Source organism: Urocampus carinirostris, chromosome 6 (assembly GCF_059441175.1).
Source record: "Urocampus carinirostris isolate Australia breed hairy pipefish chromosome 6, RoL_Ucar_1.0, whole genome shotgun sequence".
NCBI classification, from domain to species: domain Eukaryota; kingdom Metazoa; phylum Chordata; class Actinopteri; order Syngnathiformes; family Syngnathidae; genus Urocampus; species Urocampus carinirostris.
In genome coordinates, this window is record NC_142354.1 from 11,278,749 (window position 1) to 11,298,681 (window position 19,933).

General features: G+C 38.7%; 1 protein-coding gene across 1 annotated transcript in view; it reads left to right on the forward strand.

The window, feature by feature from the left end:
* LOC148363808 (dnaJ homolog subfamily C member 11-like) overlaps positions 1-18,507 on the forward strand; it is a 36,471-nt gene extending 17,964 nt beyond the window's left edge. Inside the window, exons 10-16 of the mRNA XM_088337865.1 lie at positions 2,881-2,997; positions 3,070-3,225; positions 4,538-4,607; positions 4,672-4,729; positions 9,185-9,327; positions 9,426-9,555; positions 14,800-18,507. Of these exons, the coding sequence (XP_088193991.1) occupies positions 2,881-2,997; positions 3,070-3,225; positions 4,538-4,607; positions 4,672-4,729; positions 9,185-9,327; positions 9,426-9,555; positions 14,800-14,852 (727 nt within the window). The 3' untranslated portion in view covers positions 14,853-18,507. The remainder of the gene's footprint in view (positions 1-2,880; positions 2,998-3,069; positions 3,226-4,537; positions 4,608-4,671; positions 4,730-9,184; positions 9,328-9,425; positions 9,556-14,799) is intronic.
* The last annotated feature ends 1,426 nt before the right edge of the window (positions 18,508-19,933 follow it).

Here is a 19,933-nt window from a genome sequence, read left to right on the forward strand (position 1 = left end):
CAGAGCTTGCACAAATGATTGATGGCCAAATATTAGCTCGGAAAATGAATACTGTTTGATTTTTGTGTGATGTTGAGGCGGCAAGAGTTGGTTCTCAAGGTTGTGTGAAGTTAAAGTGGTGTAGGGAATGTTTCAGGGGAGGGGGGGCACATTCATTTTTGTGTTGTGGCAATCACTTGTTCTGTATGGTATTTAATAGTATTAAATTATGGATTATATTATGGTTTTATAGTAGAAAATTAACAATAAGTGCATACTATATATACTACTAACAGTACTATGATACAAATTAATCTGGTCGTCTTTTAACATTTAATGTTACATGAAAAACGAGAAATAATGACCTGGACTTAAGTTATTTAGCACTACACTTGCACATTCACTTGATAAAGAAAATTATTTATTGCGATGTAACCTTGCAGTGTTTATACGTTTTCATTGTGATGCCTCAAAATGGAAATTAGGGACCAAAACCATAGATAAATGTTATTATATACTTGCAATGCAATAGCCTGCTGAAAAGGTAAAGTTTAAATTGATGAATAACTGACAGGCATACTACTAGATTGTACTTTTAAAATGTTAATACATTTAATATATTTTTATATAAATTCAACATAACAAATAATTTATTTTCCCCCAAAATCCAGTCAGAAAAGTAAAATGCAACTAACGCAAGCTGGTTATAATAAAATACAAATAGAAGCTGCTTCACTGAAAAGTAGAAGGAAATGGGTGATGACGTTGCAGTAGTTTGCACGGTCTAACGCAACAAACTGGTCAAGGTTGCATACCTTCAAAGTAAAATGATAATAGTCAATTCATAATTATGATGATGCGGTACTCTGGGCAGTCTAATGCGACAAATGAGGCATATTCGCTTATTCACCAAAATAAGACTATTATGGTATACTCCATATTTGTAGTTCTCGCACCAGCCAATCAACTTCAGGGACAAAAGGATTGAAGGTCACACAAAAAAATACATGTTTACAGCTCAACTGTAGTATGTTGGCTTTATAGTGTTATCATGTAAACATCAGCAAAATTCCAGCTAACGACAAAAAAATGTTTTTTTGTTAAAATATTGGTAGAGCTTCCGTTTCTCCTGTGTGCAAGATGCGTATAAAAGCAGCCAGAAATTGCACAAACTCCGCCCTGAGTGAACGCCAGCTTTGCACGGCTTGCCTCACTTTTGTCATGACGCCATCACATTATCGGTCTTTCAGGGACCATACCATTTATTTTAGGACAAAATTCAACAAAAATGCCAAACCTGCTCTCCAGACAAAAGCTGATTCTCTTTCACATTATATTTTACTGTGTGAGATTTGATTATCTGATAAAATGTATGAAATTTTAATAATGCCACAGTCCGTGTCCCATATTAATATGAATATAGGCTACAACTGGACATTTGTCTCCCTCCTGTTGTTACGTAAAGAGTGATGAGTTGTGATGGCAAAATGAAGCCCCATAAAGCAGTGAAGCCCCTGCAGGGAAATGCTCGACACATATGTAGGTGCTTCAAGATGATTCATTTCCTCAGCCATCATGTGGACAGAAGTGTATAACATGCTTGGTGCATGCAAGAAAACTGTGGGGTGGAAAATAGGCTCTGAATGCGAAAAAATATATTTGAAGAGGTGAATTGAGAGTAACAGAGTAAGAGTGCATCATGAATTGTTCTGTGTTACTTTGTGCTTACTCAACAAGTGAATAGTAAAATAAGGAGGTAAAATGAAGTGTTTATTCATTTTTTAATAAAAACTAGTTTTTTTTTCCAAAGTTTTTGGACCCAGGCAGTTTTTTTTGCCGAGAATTTCACCCACTTTTAAAAAACCTCTTTCCACATGGTACAGATGAAGCAGGGGGTGCAAGTTTTTTTTTTAAAGAATTGCATATTTCTGTGATTCCCAGTACTGAAGAAGACTTTCAACTCTGGGGGGTGTTTCTTTGCCGCTTTTATTTTGAACCCCACTCAAAGCTAGCAAATTATTTCCTGCATCAGTTACTTGGTACCCCTGCTTTGCGGGGCTTCAAACGTCACTGCATAGGTCACCAACACACAACTCAAACCGCAGTTCATAAACCACTCGTTTAAAATACTCTGCACACACTACAGAGGTTTGGCCCAAGGAGCACATCACTAGTGTTGCGGCTCATTTTTACTGTCATTTTTCTTCTAAATAATGGTTTCAAAACGATGTGCAAGCAAAGTTCTTTAGTAAGTATGTCAAAACACTGCAAACAAAAAGGATAGAAACATATTTACTTTCGGCGCAGACTGCGCTGGGTTGAAAGAAGGGGGTGCGTCACTGTGTCACCCCGACCGCTCACCCGATCAAATTGTTCTAGGAGCTTTGGTTGCATTTTGGGTGTTTACCGCTTGTTCTATGGGTTTTCATCAAAAAGTGTCAACAGCTAAGCTAAATTGTTTAATGAGCTTCATTTTAAAGGATTCCTTAGCAACGTAGTCAAAAAGGGGTCTTTTGATTTGACATCTGGACTGTAAACTGTATTTGAAACCATGCCCTATATATACACAGTATACTCCTCTTGAGCTTTGTAGTGCATTGATTTTGAATAGACAAAACTCATATTTTTATGTAACCGTTGTGGAACATTCTAGATAAGGTTTGCATCCGTTATACTTCATCTCCCAGGCATATATAGTCATGAAAAGAGGCGTATCTGGATCGCAAACTAAAGGTTCCCATCCCCTCCTTTTTCAGGTTTTATTTCTTTCGGCCAAAACAGAAAATGCACTTTTGGTGATTTTTGGCACGAAATATTTTGTTGCAGAAAATTTGATGCATCCCTTGATATAACCTTGCATTGTTGATCATGTATGTGACGTCTGCATCTCACCTTTTCCAGGACGGGCTGGTTCGGAACAGTTTTGGAATACGGAGCCGAGCGCAAGATCAGCCGCCACAGTGTCCTGTCAGCCACCGTCAGCGTCGGCGTCCCTCAGGGCGTCACGCTCAAGATCAAGTACCTGCCGGACGGACGTTTGACAGGTCGGGCGACAGGACGTACGATCTAACAAAGTGATTTTTGTGGCAGGTTGGCGCGAGGCAGTCAGACGTATTTGTTCCCGATTCACCTGACGGACCAGCTGATGCCCAGCGCTGTTTTCTACGCCACGGCCGGGCCCCTGCTGCTCTATTTGGCTGTCCACAAATTGGTCATCATCCCGTACACGCGAGCCCAGAAAGAGGAGTCAGTGAACTTTTTTTTTTTATTCTTGATACTTGGTGGAAATCATAATTTCCCAAATTTGATGTTGTGTTTATTATTCCATTTGATCACATCGGAGAATGTATTCTAGTTGCAAGTAATTCAAGCATGTGTATGGACAATCTATTTAATATTGAGGACATGACTCGTTGGTTGCAATATTAATTATTTTAATGGAATGAATACACAAATCCTCTAGTTTTTATATCGCTTTAATAGTTTGAATTCAATAATTGAAGTTAACAGGCCACATTTTAAGTTGGCCTGAATAGTCTTAAAGAATGATTTTTAAAAATTCCTTTGATGAGTCAATTCAAAATGAAAAACTTAAAAGTACAATTCCTCATTAATCAGAATTTTGTTTTAATCCATTCCTTTTTTGCATTAGTTTTTTTTACAATATTTTAGCTTTTATCTTATTCATGCGGAAGGAAATAGCATTGGGTGAAACGTTATCTTTTGATTAAATTTTAATACAGACGCTCCCCTACTTACGACCATTCGAGTTGCGTTAAACGGTAAATACGAACATATTTTTCGGGATGTGGAAAAATATTACTGAAAGTTACATTTTGTATCGTGCATCTTTTTCCGGGTACAGGGCATTACTGTAGTGCTTCTTTCCGCCGCTACCGGCGTGTGGCGCTGTGAGAGCACACCCAGCATCCACCCCAAAGAAGAAATCTGGCTTCTACTTCCTAGTTCGTGTGTAAACATGCTATACTGTCTATGTCTATACTATATCCAGCACGCTGAGAACTTTGACATTTTTATTGTTTAATATCTTGTGCATTCATTCAATATGGATGGTGTAAAGGAGAGGCGAGCCGTTTCTTTTGAAATGAAAGTGGAATAAGAAAGCTTGATGCGGTTGAGAAAATCAAAAAGCTATTAATGTTTTTATGTACTTGTATACTGGTTACTGGTAAGCCTGATTTTATTTCCTACTTTGTTTTTGGTTTAAGTGAAAGATTAGTCACGTTAGTTGTATTGAAATTCTAATTTATTTATTGTAAACTGTTTCAGAGAACTATTAAAGTCTCATTTGAATTATACTTTTTTTTCTGTTTCTTTTACCTAAACTTTCTTACACCTATTTTTAGGGAGTTACAGCAAACTAATATTGGTTTCAGATATCGGTTATCGGCCTCCTCTTAGCGCTAATAATAGGTATACGCCCTCATAAACTCATATTAGTCGATTCTTGCACTGTATCCCAGGGGTTTACTGTTTTGGGGAGCTAGCCTCCATGGTCACTCCACGTATTAATATTACATGTCTCTGTGCTGGCCAGAGAACTGGAGCTGCAAAGGAAAAGCTCAGCCACCGATATCGCCAAGAAGAAGCAGGAGGCTGAGTCGGCGGTGAGTCACTCATTTCACTTTTCACTTCATCGCTGATCAACAAATCTTCTCGTCTGTTCTTCAGGTTCTGCTGATGCAGGAGTCGGTGAGGCGAATCATAGAAGCGGAAGAGTCCAAGATGGGTAAAAAACACAGCTTGTGAAAATGAGCGTTTTCACTTTGTAGACCAGTTGAAAACTTAATAGGCCTCCCCGGGTGTAAATCAGACACATTTGTCACGGTGGTTGTCATCAGCGTGATCTATAACGTAGCTGCAGGACTCAAAACTTCCATCTCGCCGCGCCGTGAAGCCAATCTGCATGCGGCGCCGTCCACAGAGGTTAAACGTGTAAATCTGCGTCAGGGGGCGCTGGGCTATAAATCAAAATGCCGACCTCAGTGCGCTAATTAATTTCCTGTCACATTTATGTAGCCGTACCACGCGGTTATTTGAGGAGACGTCGGCCTATTGTGTTTACCCTCAAGATGATCTTGCAGATGGGACCCAAAAGCGAACGAATTTTGGTGATAATTTTTTTTTTGCTGTAGATTTGCCCTTGTAGCTATAGAATTTGAACTATTTTTAGATGTCTTCAGCTCCTATTCAGTACATCTGCTTTGACGTAACCGCCAGCAGCTAAAATTGCCGATGACGCCGCTACATTAGTGGCTAATGTAGCAATACAGACATCTCTCATTAGCAGTTAATGTCCCCTATTTTTTTATTTGACTTTTAGGAATACTACTACATGACATATGTACCGTATTTCCCGCACTATAAGGCGCACCGTGTTATAAGGCACACCTTCAATGAATGATATATTTTAAAACTTTTTCCATACATAAGGCGCACCGCATTATAAGGCGCTATAAGTGCATGCTGGTTTAAGATCAGGTAATTGTGCAATTTTTTAATTGTAATCCTGTGCAGTCCTTTGAGACATTTTTGTGATTAAGGGCTATATAAATAAATTTGACTTGACTTGGCTACAGTAGAGGATGTAGTTACGTTATGCAACCATTAGATGGTGCCACGCTAAAGGGAATGTTAACAAAACAGTCAGATCAGTCAGTCAAACTTAATTAATAACAAACAAGCTTTCCACAACTCCATTCACTCCCAAAATGAATAAACAGCTCTTTTATTATTTTCTGAGATAAAGCATTTTCGTGACCCATCTTTAACATCTTTGAACAACAGCAAGGCATAACATTTTACTTTTCCTCCATTTAGTCAACACGCAAAAAAAACGTCTGATACTGTTATGGTAAATTAAACGTTAGTGCAATGGCAATATAGTGACACTCGTAATGTGCAAAAACAATAACAAGTGCAAAACAATAACAATAAAGCAATAACATAATAACTGTAAAATGTAAAACGTAAACAGCTCATCCTCGTGCTTCTTCCACTTCCGCAACATCGATTCATTAATGTTTAACTCTCTTGCTGCTGCTCTATTTCCGTGTTCTACTGCGTGACTGATCGCCTTGAGTTTAAACTCTGCGTTATAAGCGTGTCTCTTAATAGGAGCCATTTCAGGGTCTTTATACAAACACACAGATAAAAGAGAACCGTTGTTTAATATTTCCCAGTATGCACAGCGCACTTCTTCTTCTACGCGAAAGATGGAGTCGGTGGCTGCTTCTCTTAGTTGCGAGACCTTGCAATTCAATATTGATCCATATATAAGGCGCACCGGATTATAAGGCGCATAGTCGGCTTTTTAAAAAAAAATCTGATTTTATGTGCGCCTTATAGTGCGGAAAATACGGTATATTACAGCATTCAAGGTGACAATATTATATAAAAACAAACTATCCCAATACACACACAACAATAACAAAAAAATGGGAAAAATAAAACTTAGGAAAACAAAACAGAAAAGCAGCAGACAGGGTCAGGAACTCTTTGAACCCAAAAAGCCATAAAAGATGTACACGTGTGTGTGTATATGTGTGTATATGTATGTATATATATATGTATATATATATATATATATATATATCTTATCTCATCAGCCGTACCGCTTATCCTCATTAGGGTCGCGGGCGGGCTGGAGCCCATCCCAGCCATCTCCGGGCAGTGGGCAGGGGACACCCTGAACTGGTTGCCAGCCAATCGCAGGGCACACAGGGACAGACAACTCATTCGCTCATTCACACCTAGGGACAATTTGGACCAGCCAATTCCCCTGAAATGCATGATTTTTGGAATGTGGGAGTGCCCGGAGGAAACCCACGCAAGCACGGGGAGAACATACAAACTCCGCACAGGAAGTCTGGGGCTGGATTTGAACCCACGACAGGTTCCCATGACATGAACTGTGCCGCACAAGCGCTAACCACTGCCGCCGTGCTGCCTATATATATATATATATATATATAATGTGTGTGTGGGTGTATGACATCTCCATCCATCCATTATCTGCACCGCTTATCCTCAGTAGGGTCGCGAGGGTGCTGGAGCCCATCCGAGATGTCTTCGGGCAGTGGGCAGGGTACACCCTAAACTGGTTGCAGGGCAAAGAAGAGACAGACGGCTCACTCGCTCATTCACACCTAGGGACAATTAGGACCGGACAATTAACCTGACATGTATGTTTTTGGAATGAGGGAGGAAACCGGAGTGCCCGGAGGAAACCCACGCAAGCACGGGGAGAGCATTCAAACTCCACACAGGAAGGTTCGATCTCCCAGCCTCAGAACTGTGCCACAAACGCGCTGACCACTGCTCCACTGTGCTGCCCTATATATAATATATAAAATTTGTTGAGAGAGCCATACCGTATACACGGTTCCCGTGGATCCGTATAGTCCTGAAAGGCATTGGTGTTATTATTCTTAAAAATACTGCCTTGATTGGCATTCAAATGTTTTAAATGTAATTTTTGAAAGTCTAAAAAATGTGAACGCATTAATAAGATTTAAGATTCACATATATATATATAAATATATATATATATATATATATATAAAATAATAAGAGCGAGTCATAAGATCGAGTCACATCTATCAATCGTCTTTTTCAATAATTCACCGTTTTACTTTCGTGGCAACGTCACAGGAATACAATAACGGAAGTATCAAAATGGTGATGTGGTCTCAGTCGGACGCATGTCTTAAGTCTACCTCAAATACATGTAGCAACTTCCGACTGAGACCTTTACTTCTCAGCCATGCCTGGAAAGTGTACATGTAATAAGTGAAAAAGCATTTTTTTTTTTTTTCCCCAATTGTTTTTTTTTGTGGACTTAGTCTTAAATTTGATTTCAAAATGCATTGAAAAGACTCAAATTTAACTTGCCTTAAGCTGTAGGAACCCTGTTATATTTCAAGACAAATTTCCGCAAAATCCCCAAAGCCACTCTCCAGCCAAAAGCTAATTTTTCAGTATATTTTATCTCACGGTGTGACATCAGATGATTACATAAAACCTATGGAATAAGAATAATGCCAGAGCCTGTGTCCCATATCAACAAATATACCTAGGCTCCTCAATAAAAACCTGGCTCCTTCCCCCGACTACTTAATATTGTTGCGGCTCATTTTGATCTTCTTTTTATTCCTAAATAATCGTTTATAAACAGATTTTTTTTTTATGTCACAAAATACTGCAAACAAGGATACTGATGTATTGATCTGCATACTGCGCTGGGCAAAGAGAAGTTATCTGTGTGTTTGCACTGTCCACTCCTACGTCTCACCCCATCAGATCGCTTTGTGTGCTTGGCTGGCATTTCTGGGTGTTTATAGTTTGTTCCTTGGGTTTTCATAATAGTGTCTCAGCAGTGAACCTAAATTGGTTATTAAGCTTCAATATAAAGAATTCTTTAGCGACGTACACCTAAACAGGGTCTGATGGTGTGACACCTTGACTGTAAACTGTAGTGGGAAGTATGCTCTTTATACATCAGACTGTATACACTCAATAGTGCTACGTCGGCTATACGCGCTCTAGACTTGACTCTGGGCGCTCATTAGAACTGGAACAGTATTGATGAGATTTGCATGAGTATGATTTCATCTCAGAGTCCTTTGTGCTCATGAAAAGAGCCTCATCTGGTATGCGAGCCTTAGGTTCCTGTCCAGTGCTGTATTGTATTGTATTTATTTATTCAGCCAGTATAAACCATAAACATGATATATATATACAGGAAATCATTTGACACGCGAACCTCTCGGCGTGACGCGTCGCCTTCGATCGGCGCCGGGTTTTTAGACCCAACTGCTGTGTTGGGAGTCATTAGATGACCAAACCCCTTAATTCCAACCCTTAATGCCGAGCGCCAAGCAGGGAGGCAATGAGTACCAATGTTGTAAGTCTTAGGTATGACTCGGCCGAGGCTTGAACCAGCGACCTCCCAGTCTCGGAGCGGGCGCCCTACCATCTAGGCTACCAAGCTGGTTTTGCATTCATGCCCGCTAATGATATTTCTCAGATATGGCATCCAGACACACAAAATTATGACATTTTAACACCCAACTAGCTGCGGTCCTTTGACCAGCAGTGTCTTGTTTTGCCTCCACCGTCAGCCATGACGCCAATTAAACAGTCTATTTTCTGGAACATAACTCTGAACTGTTCCTAACCATAGGGCTGATCATCCTGAACGCATGGTACGGAAAGTTTGTGTCGGACACCAGCCAGAAGCAGGAGAAAGCCAAAGTCATCGACGTGACGGTCCCGCTGCAGTGCCTCGTCAAGGATTCCAAACTCATCCTCACCGAGACTTCCAAGGTGCTTGCTTTGGTATCCACTGGTAGATCGCGATCTACGTAATGAGCACCCCTGTTCTAGACTGTTTTATATTTTTTTTATCACTTCCTCTGCCGCAGGCAGGCTTGCCGGGATTCTACGACCCCTGCGTGGGAGAGGAGAAGGGCCTGAAATTGCTCTACCAGTTCAGAGGAGTCATGCACCAAGTCATCTGCGCCGACACCGAGCCGCTCCGGATACCCAAACAATGTGAGTCGGTTGAGATCACCTGCCCGGAAATAACCCGGCCTAATTTATGCACTAATATACTCACTAAGCGTGAAATGCGGCCATGTTTTGCAGAACACAAAGTTATTGTCCTGTTTTATAGATGGAAACCAGTTCGTGGGGAGCTTTTGCCACCTAGTGGAAGTCCCTAGAATTGATCAAAATAAAATTGGAATTACAATCAGAATTATCCTTATTGCCATTAATAACAATGTAATGAACATTGCGACAATAATTTAAATAGCAGTCCAGGGTAAACATGTAATACAAACTTTAAAGAGAAAAATAAGATAAAAGCTTGTCGGGATAAATTGGCAAAATATTTACAAGGTAGTGTTTGGAGATTGGCCTCAATTGTGAGATTTATACATTATTTCAACAAAATTCCAAACTTTTTCTCAAAATTTAATCAGATATAATTCTGTAACTTTTTCTGTAACACACTTTGAAATTAATGCAGTTTCTATTTTATTTTTGTATTCCAAAATGGAGGCTGTTTTTATTCTATTGATTGTTTGTGCCCTCTTGTGGGACTAAATATAAAAAAATACTGTGAAAATTGCAGTATTTTAGAATACAATGTCTTTGTTTACTCTATGTGCCCTAGGGTGGTCCTTATTTTTCGACTTTTAAAATTTCATGCTCTGACCCCTTGAATATGTTCCAATATATACAAAACGTAATTAGGCAAAGTTTCATCAAAATCAAAGGATATTTAGAGGTCGCTCAAGGCCTCTGAAATTTTGGTATGAAAAATAAGGATTTTTTGCACATTATATCAGACCTAGTGTACAAAGTTACTTGTAACTTTTCTTGTGTTACAATTATAAGCAATGGACTGAAATTGGATGTTCTAAAACGCCGTACACATAGGGTTAAGATTTCCGTTTTTTCTCGAAAATTGCCAAAATTTTACCATTTTGGGAAATTTCAAAGTCGTTGAGCTACCTCTAAATATTATCCAAATTGTTCAAAATTGCACACAGTGTGTTTTTATCGATATAAGAACATATGCGGGGGGTCAGAGCCCAATATTTCAAAAAAAAAAATTTCGACCCCCATTAAGGACCACCCTAATGTGCCCTTAGCAACTATGTACACAATACCAACATAACATCTATGTATTTTTTATGTTTTTCATAACCCGATTCATCATCAAACACACCAAAGTTCTTCAGTCTGTAACATCTGTCTTTGATGCTGTGACTACAATAGTGTCATAATCAAATGTAATCTAATGAGCGTTACACATGAATAAATCTAGTACTCTTGCCCGTGGGAACTACACAGATTTTAATCCAGAGCCTCTAATGCTGGATTCTCTCGGGGAAATCTCACAATACCCCTTTCCCCACATCAATGTTTTTTCTTAAGATCTATTCAATTCAAGTAGGTCATCCTTTTTGACCTCAAAACATAGAAAGAAAGATATTTTCATGCTTTTTTGTAGCCATTTTTTGTGGCTGTACTACACAATAGAGCACATCTAGTGGTCAAAAATTACAGTGTCCCTTTAGATCAGGGGTCTATGACCCGCGGCCCCCAGGACGATAATTTGCGGCCCGTCTTAATATGAAAGTTATTCATGTTAGTGCGGCCCGCAAAAGTGATATGAATGACACTTGTTGTGTGTGGAGCTGAATGAACCAATCACGGTTAGGTATATGGGTCTGGTGGGCGGGACATCGGCCGGACTGTCCGGTGCCCCGGTCAAACTGAAATTTAACAGTAAAGCCGGGTATACACTGTGCGATTTTTTTTTTATTTTTTTTCAGTCGCGGCAAAAGCTACAGCTCACACTGTACGAGTGAATCGCTCAGAAAATGCGTGGTTAATAATAAACGGAGCGGGCTTTCATGTCTTGTTCTCTGTGTTTGAACATGAGCATGACAGCTCATGCTGTCACAGCTCCGGACCAATACAGAAAGTCGCCACATTTTGCTGAGGCGCATGCGCAAAGTTAAACCCGCGAATTTAAACCCGAGACTGACTGCGGTTGAAGTGGAAAAACATATTACAGAGCCCAAAAACATGTCTTTTTCAAAGCCTGCAGTGAAGAGAAAGGTCGGTGATGAGGACAATTTCAGGAAAAGTGGGAAGTGCAATATTTCTTTGTTGAGCACAGGGGCGCCCCAACATGTCTTATTTGCACTGAAAAAGTTGCCGTACACAAGGAATACAATTTGAGACGTCATTATACAACTAGACATGCTGAGGAGTACGAAAAATACCAGGGAGATGAGAGAGTCAACCAGGCTGCCAGTCTTAAAACATGTTTAATGAGGCAACAAGATTTTTTTAAGAAAGCAACCAAAGAGAATGATGCAGCAGTCGCAGCTAGCTATGTAGTTAGTGAGACGATTGCTAGAGCAGGAAAGCCATTCACAGAAGGTGAATTTGTCAAAAAGTGCTTAATACAGGCTGCACATATTGTCCGTCCAGAAAAGAAAGGGCAGTTTAAAAACATCAGCCTTTCTGCCAACACCGTGGCAGAGCGCATTTCTGACCTGTCAAGTGACATTTATGATCAACTGCATGAGAAAGCAAAATGTTTCAGTGTATGTTCAGTGGCTCTTGATGAGACCACAGACATCACAGACACTGCCCAGCTCGCAATATATGTCCGTGGTGTTGATGACAATTTTGAAGTGATAGAGGAACTGCTCACAGTAATTCCAATGCATGGCCAGACCACCGCTCAAGAAATATTTCACCAGCTATGTCATGCCATTGAGAATGCCGGTTTGCCATGGAAGAGTTTTGTGGGAATAACAACTGATGGAGCCCCATCAATGACAGGGAGGAAGAATGGACTGAAAGCACTTGTTAAAATCCTGATGCGGCCCAGCCTCATCCAGGATCTGCCTCCAGCGGCCCCTAGGTCAATTGAGTTTGAGACCCCTGCTTTAGATTATAAATTAATTTAAATGTAAATATTTTTTTGAACAAGTGTAATCAGGGGATGGTGTCATAATAGTCTGTGGTTTGCAATAATCTGTGGTCTGTGCAGCCCTTTGAGACTCTTTGTGATTAAGGGCGTCACAAATAAACATGAATTGAGATGACTTGAAATAAAAATAAATCTCGAATTTGTTGTATTCCAAAATGGAGCCTGATTTTGTTTTACTCTGTTATAATTGCAATATTCCAACATAGAGCTCTTTTAGTTTAATTTTTAGATGAGCTTTTTTACACCGTGTGCATTTTATGGGTTCAAATTAAAAAAAACGGATAACTACAATAATTGCATTTCAAAATCGATTCTGAATACTGTGCTTCGACAAATAATTATATATTATATCAATATACTCATATATACATTCATATATTATTTTATCCATCCATCCCTTATCTGCACCGCTTATCCTCAGTAGGGTCGCGGGGGTGCTGGAGCCCATCCCAGCTATCTTCGGGCAGTGGGCAGGGGACACCCTCAACTGCTTGCCAGACAATTCGCTCGCTCATTCACACCTAGGGACAATTTGGACCGGCCAATTAACTTGAAATGCATGTTTTCTTGGGAATGTGGGAGGAAACCGGGGTACCCGGAGGAAACCCACGCAAGCACTGGTAGAACATGCATACTCCACACAGGACAACTCTGAAAAGTTGCCAGCTCATTTTTCACAACTTGAAACACAATAAGACGACTTATCGTAAAAAAAAAAAAAACGTTGTTGCAAAGTATTAAGGATCGATAATCAGAATATATAACAGAACAACACTTTAAAATTAAGTTTATTATTATTCTACTCATAACATTCATTGCATGGATATGACATCGCTGTTTTCCATCTGCCATCAATATGTACCTGTATTTACTCATCTTCATTTATGTAATGTTTGCGTTACGTCGTCTGCTCCAAGCCTCGTGAACTCCTCTTTCCACAATGCTTTTAATATACGTTCACGTTTTTTAGCGTCCTCAATTTTGTCAGCTTCTTTTGAACATTTCTTCTAGGGCTTTGGCTTGATTCCTAATCACTTATCCATTTTTCTTGTGTTCTCTGTGCGTCTACTTTGGAAAATTAAATGCAAATGCACGACCTTATAACGCTTGGAAGGGTCCGTAAGTACAAAGTTATTCGATGCAGGCTTCTGATTGGCTGCCGAGAATGCAAACTGAAATTTCCAAACCGAACCAAGATTTTGAAATCGGAATAAAGTAAACGTTTGATTTGAAGAAAAATCTTTCAGAATTTTTTTTTTTTTTTAAAGTGGTCGGCCACCCTGGCGGAGACGTTTTGTAAGTTGTACGCCTGACGTAAAAGATGCACGCCCCGGGCGTCCGGGCAGACGTGATTTCAGACACTGATATAGTCAAGTCAAGTCATTTTTATTTGTATAGCCCTTAATCACAAAAAGTCTCAAAGGGCTGCACAGGTTATTACACAGACTCCCCTGATCTGGAACCAACATGAGGGCAAGGAAAAACCTCAAAAACCTCAACATGAGGAAAATGAAGAAACCTTGAGAAGGACATTTAGCATCCCCCTTTTAGGATTACCAGACAGCAAAGGATTTTGCAATCACAAATAATACAGAGATATTGTCCACGAAAAGTATAGGTCATTCATAGGCTATAGAGTAGAAGTGTGTTTTAAAATATCGTGGATATTGTATCATGGCGCTGCGAGATGGAAGTTTTGAGTCCTGCAGCTACGTTATAGATCACGCGGATGACAACCATATTTAAAATATTTATAATTTATTTAAATAATAAATATTAAAACAAATTTTATATATATATATATATATATATATATATATATATATATTTAAAATAATATATAATATACCATCATTTAAAAATATATATGTTATATATAAAATATATTATATATATAACATATAAAAAAAAACTCCAATCAAATATTTTTTAACTAGAACAGCACAACTTTCTACAATTGTTTTGTGTACAGATGAACGAATAATATGCCTTTTTTAAAGAAATCCCCAAATAAACACAACTGAGCAAATTAGGACCATTTCTTAACTAACTTATTATTGATTAATTAATTAATTGATTGCTTGATAATTAATTGGTTGTTGTTGTCCTTCTGATATATGCACCATTTCTGTTACGGGTGAATAAATATTGGTAAAAGACCAGTCCGGTGGAGTTATAAGAAGTCAATATGATGGAGTGTGCAATCTAGTGGCTTTGCTGCAATTCAGAGACCTAAACTCTTGGATTGTTTTTCTTTTATGTGCGTCTCTCATCAGCTCACAGGATCGAAAGTGAATCTTTGGAGCCACGGAGCAGCACAGGGCAATGAAGGGACACGTATACTTATTGGACAAAAAGTTCAATCCAATCTTATATCAAGTCCCTCTTCTCCTTTTCCTACAAATCAACCGCCTGACACTTGACAGAGCAGCGAAATAAAAAAAGAAATCGAGAGCCTGCCGAAGGAGGATCGAGGCGCGCTCGAGAGAAAGGCCTGTCATGCTGCCGTCGCAACGTTTTACAGGCAAGATGTCGGGTTTCATGATAATGTCGGGAAAAATGTGTTTTTACCTCATGAGCAAATGTGGTCCTGTAAAGCATTTGACACGGAGTATAGAATACTCGTGGAAGGAAGGTGACTTTGTTTAGGTCACATTTCTATTTTTTAGTTTATATCTGGATGTGACTATGTGCAAATGTTTGAGAGATACAGTATACCCCCGGGATATGACATTATTCCATTCTCAGGTTGGGACTGCAGGTTGAAATAGGTTTATATCTCCCATTATACACCAATGATAGTTAGATCATGCGTTCCAACCCAGAAAAAACATTCAAAGTGTTTGTACATATTTCTAAAAACAGTATACAGTAAGTAGTACTTATATGCAATATAAGTTATACATAAATAGTAAAGGAAGAATGAAATGTTACTTTTGAATTGAGCTGGTACAGTGGATTTGGCGGGTGGATGCAGAGGCGGGAGGAGACGGCAAATTAAAATGAAAAATCTTTTTAAAACTTCCACTTGTGGGGATTGTCGTGCTCTCAAAAGAGAGGTTGGCAAACTACGGCCCGCGGGACACATGCTGCCTGCCGGGCTTTTTAATCTGGCCCGATGAACCAGAAAATAAATTGTTGTTTTGGTGCCTTTGTGTCCCTCATCCAAAATAATAAAATTTTCACAACGCATTAATGTGTACTGCGCCAACATTCAAATTATGTACAGATGCTCCCCTACCTACGACCATCTGACTTACGTACAATGGTAGATACGAACATAATTTTCAGGATGTCGAAATATATCCGGACATCGCTGTAAGTTAGATTTTGTATCGTGCATCTTTTTCCGAGTATAGGACAGTTCTTTAGTGCTTCTTTTCGTCGCTAGTGGCGTGTGGCGCTGTGTGAGGTCACCCACCATCAATTTCAAAGAAGAAATCCGGCTTTTACTTCCGAGTTTGTGTGTGAACATGCTATACTGTCCCCAATGCTAAGAAATTTGACATTTTTATTATTTCAATATCTCGTATATCCATTCAATATGGTTGGTGTAAAGTGTAAAGAAGAGGCGAGCCGTTTCTTTTGAAATGAAAGTGGAATAAGAAAGCTTGATACGGTTGAGAAAATGGTCTGATCGTATTTTTTACCACGGAGGAGGACCTCTTGAAGCACATCTTCCAAAAGTAAGTTAAACTCAACTATATTTATCTTTATAGAGCATATTATTTTATAAATGTTTTATTTTTCAGTTTCAAAACAATGTAGGTTAATAATACAAGCCCTAGGCATACTTATATAAACCTTAAACATACAAAATATAGCACTTAGGCAACTTACAAACAAATTTGTAAGTGGGGCAGCGTCCGTCGTTTTTCTGCATTTCGATTTTTCTCATGTATTTCATTTGTTGTAAAAGAAGACAAGTAATAAATGCATATCAAATTTAGTGCTTAAAAAGAGGCATAACATATGACTTTGCTTCAATTCAGTGTTTCAAAACTTATTTGATGAAATGGCCTTTAAAGAAAATTGCAAGATTAATATGCACATGTAGCTGTGTGTGTGTATTATAAATAAGTATGAGGAAAAATTGGAAATCTTTTTTTCTTCAGCAGATCCAGGTAAACAAATAAATCATTTTTCCTCTCTGGCATGAACCCTCTGCCAAAATAATTCCCCTAATGTGGCATGCCACGCAAAAAGTTTTTCCACCCTTGCCTTAGTAGACTTTGTTGCTTTATTCGCGCCCTTATTCTAATTCACTGTCCCAAACGTTGATTGGTTATGGGCATTTCTCAGCGACTGTAACCATTTGTGTGCCTTCTTCATATTTCTTATGTCAAGCTTTGGTTTCATGGTTATCATCTTCTTTCTTCTCCCTTTAGTATCACTGCAAGCAAAAACGGCTTCCTTACATCAATAGAATCCAAAAGAGTAAAATATTGACTCCACGATAATGCCAACATAAATGCACACAAAATAATTTCTTTTTGATGTCATATGGTGGGGAAAATGTCAAAGGCCCGAAAAATGATCAGATAACTGAAGCTAGGGGACGCTGTGACCCGGGGGTCTACTGTACATCATGAAGGAAGGGGAAGGAAAGTTTTAAGAAATGTTGGCGCTGTTTAAATGACTTGTTTTAACTTTTGTTGTAACAATTCGTGACTGACAAACAATATCAGTGAAATGTTTACTTTTGTTTAGTTCATTCTTGACACGCGATGCCCAAATTAACATTGGACAAAATAAGCTGTCCCTTATTGTTTAAAATTATGAAATTGTTGCTAACCCAAACTTGCATAACATTTATTTTCATTTTTTAGCCCTTGGACGCATAAGTTCTGAGGTCATGAGATCGAACCCCCTGGGTGGAGTTTGCATGTTCTCCCTGTGCTTGCGTGGGTTTCCTTTGGGTACTCCGGTTTCCTCCCACATTCCAAAAACATGCATGTCAGGTTAATTGGCCGGTCCAAATTGTCCCTAGGTGGGAATAGGTGAGTGAGTTGTCTGTCTCTGTGTGCCCTGTGACTGACTGGCAACCAGTTTAGGGTGTCCCCGGCCCACTGCCTGAAGATAGCTGGAATGTGCTCCAGCACCCCCGCAACCCTACTGAGGATAAGCGGTCGGCCACAAAATGTTTAAAATCCTTTATGTGAATGTTTTACTTTGAGAACTGCACTTTCTGCACATTGGGTACCCCAAGAGCTATTCTATCAACTATTTTTTTCCAAACATAAGTGATTATAGTGATAAGCAGTTCTAGTGAGGAGCTTGAAGGAACACTGAAATATATGACCACTGTATTTTGTAGTGCAACCGAAAACAAGAGCAACAAAGCACAAAAAAGAATACAAACTAGGGAAACTCTCGTCTAGGTGATCAAACCACACAATTTTCTTTTTTAATTTTGCCTAGCCTTTCATGTTATGCAAGATAAATACATTTCTCTTGACATACTTAGTATTGAAAAAAATGAATTTTATATCATATTTCATGTATTTTTGTTTATTATTCAAATCAATATTGTTTTTTTTAATGAAGTGTTTTAACCAGTAAGAGGTGCTAAATATTACACAATCTCCCTTTGAAGGACAGAAAAAGGCTACATCTTTTGCAATACATGTTGGTAGAAAATAACATTAATTTTGCCTACCAAACTCAATTGGTCTTGTTTCTCTCTTTAAAATTCTATTTCATGAAATCCAATTCAACAACAGGGAGAAAAATGTTGAGTATTTACAGTTCTGGGTACTATGTTTAATATTTCAACACATTTTTCTACTGATATTTTGCACATTGTCAACTGAAAGAAATAATCTTTGTGTTTTCTTTTATCATGTGTACCGAATGAGTTTTTTTTTTTTTTGCTGCTGAACAACATCTTCAATGTTAGGATCCAAACCATCCGATAATTCCCATCTCTCCATGTAGCAGTGTGTCTGTAAATAGGGCAATAAATTGAATTCCCAAATGTCTAAGGAGCGTCCTTGTCATTTTCTAAAATGGACGGATTTAATAGATCTAGTTTTAGCGATAGACACGACTTTGATATTCCATCTGCGGCTTAGATTTTTCATTTGTACAATAAAAGCATCCATTACCTAATAATATACATTTTGAATTCAAGCGGATTCCATATAAAATGAATCGGAATAAACTGGTATTTTTGTCATAAACTAGGACAAAAGTAAATACTGGCTACTGAGGATCTAAACTTATTGAGAATAGAATTTGGTGAGCAAACTACGGCCCGCGAGCCGCAAAAGGCCTGTCAAGATTTTTAATCCGATCCACTCAAGAACAATTGTAAAATATAATAGTATATCATGGTTCATAGATCCCTTAGCCATCAGGGCCCCTGCTTTCTTTGGTGTGTCTTGGGCAAGTACAGCCTGGCAATGCTTATCCCCCTTCTGAGTTGGGGTTTGCTTCCCCAAATAAATCAGATAGTACCGGATTCCATGGTTACCAGTAGCGGGAAAAGCCTCCTGATCTGACTCTGATGGAGCACCTTTATTATCTGGCTGTTGTTGGTTTTCAGTGTAAAGTGTCATCCTGCTCTTCATAGATGGGCCAGACCTCGACATTGATCGGCAGCTGTGTGTGATAATATTGATACTATTTCTTCAATCACTGGGGGAAAACTATTTTGTTCCGAAATTTAGGGTAATTTTGGTGAAAATATGACTAAATGTTTTGGTACAACTTTTGTCCCCAGTGTCCCTTAGTGCATCACCCACCACCATAAAAACTATATATTTCTCATATTGCATTAATCTATTCCTAGCTTTAGGCAAGCATTCAAGTAACTGGTTACATTTTTCCGTACTTGCTATTTTTTTAAGATATTTATTGAATTTCAAGCCAAAACAAAGTGCAAGCCATGTTGGATTTTGGGTTGTTTTTTATATACTTCGTATCAAATGAGTGTTTGAAAGGGATAGAATTTGACTTTTATTTAAATGACCCAAAAAACAATTTAAGGAAATCTAATTATGGATGGATAAACAATAAAGTATTACATGTACAGGTATATTTGTTCATAAATGTATCTGAGAAAAATTGGATGGACCCACAATATATTTTTTTCCCCCATGTATTGTCAAATATCAAATTCAAGACTATTGGAAAATACAAAAAAAAAAAAATCCAAGTCCTCAATTTACCACCAGGCCAGGCTGTTTCATAATTTTAACAACGTGGCTTTTTTCATCATAAATGAGACAGAACTTTTTTTTTAAGTTGTTGATTAATCTTAATATCTGTGCGTCAAGCCACCACTCGAGGTCCTAAACCGAAACAATGAAATGATCTGCATTTATATAGCGCTTTTCAAGTCAATGACTTCCCAAAGCGCTTTACAATGTGCTCCACATCAATCAAACAACCAAACCAAAACTCCAC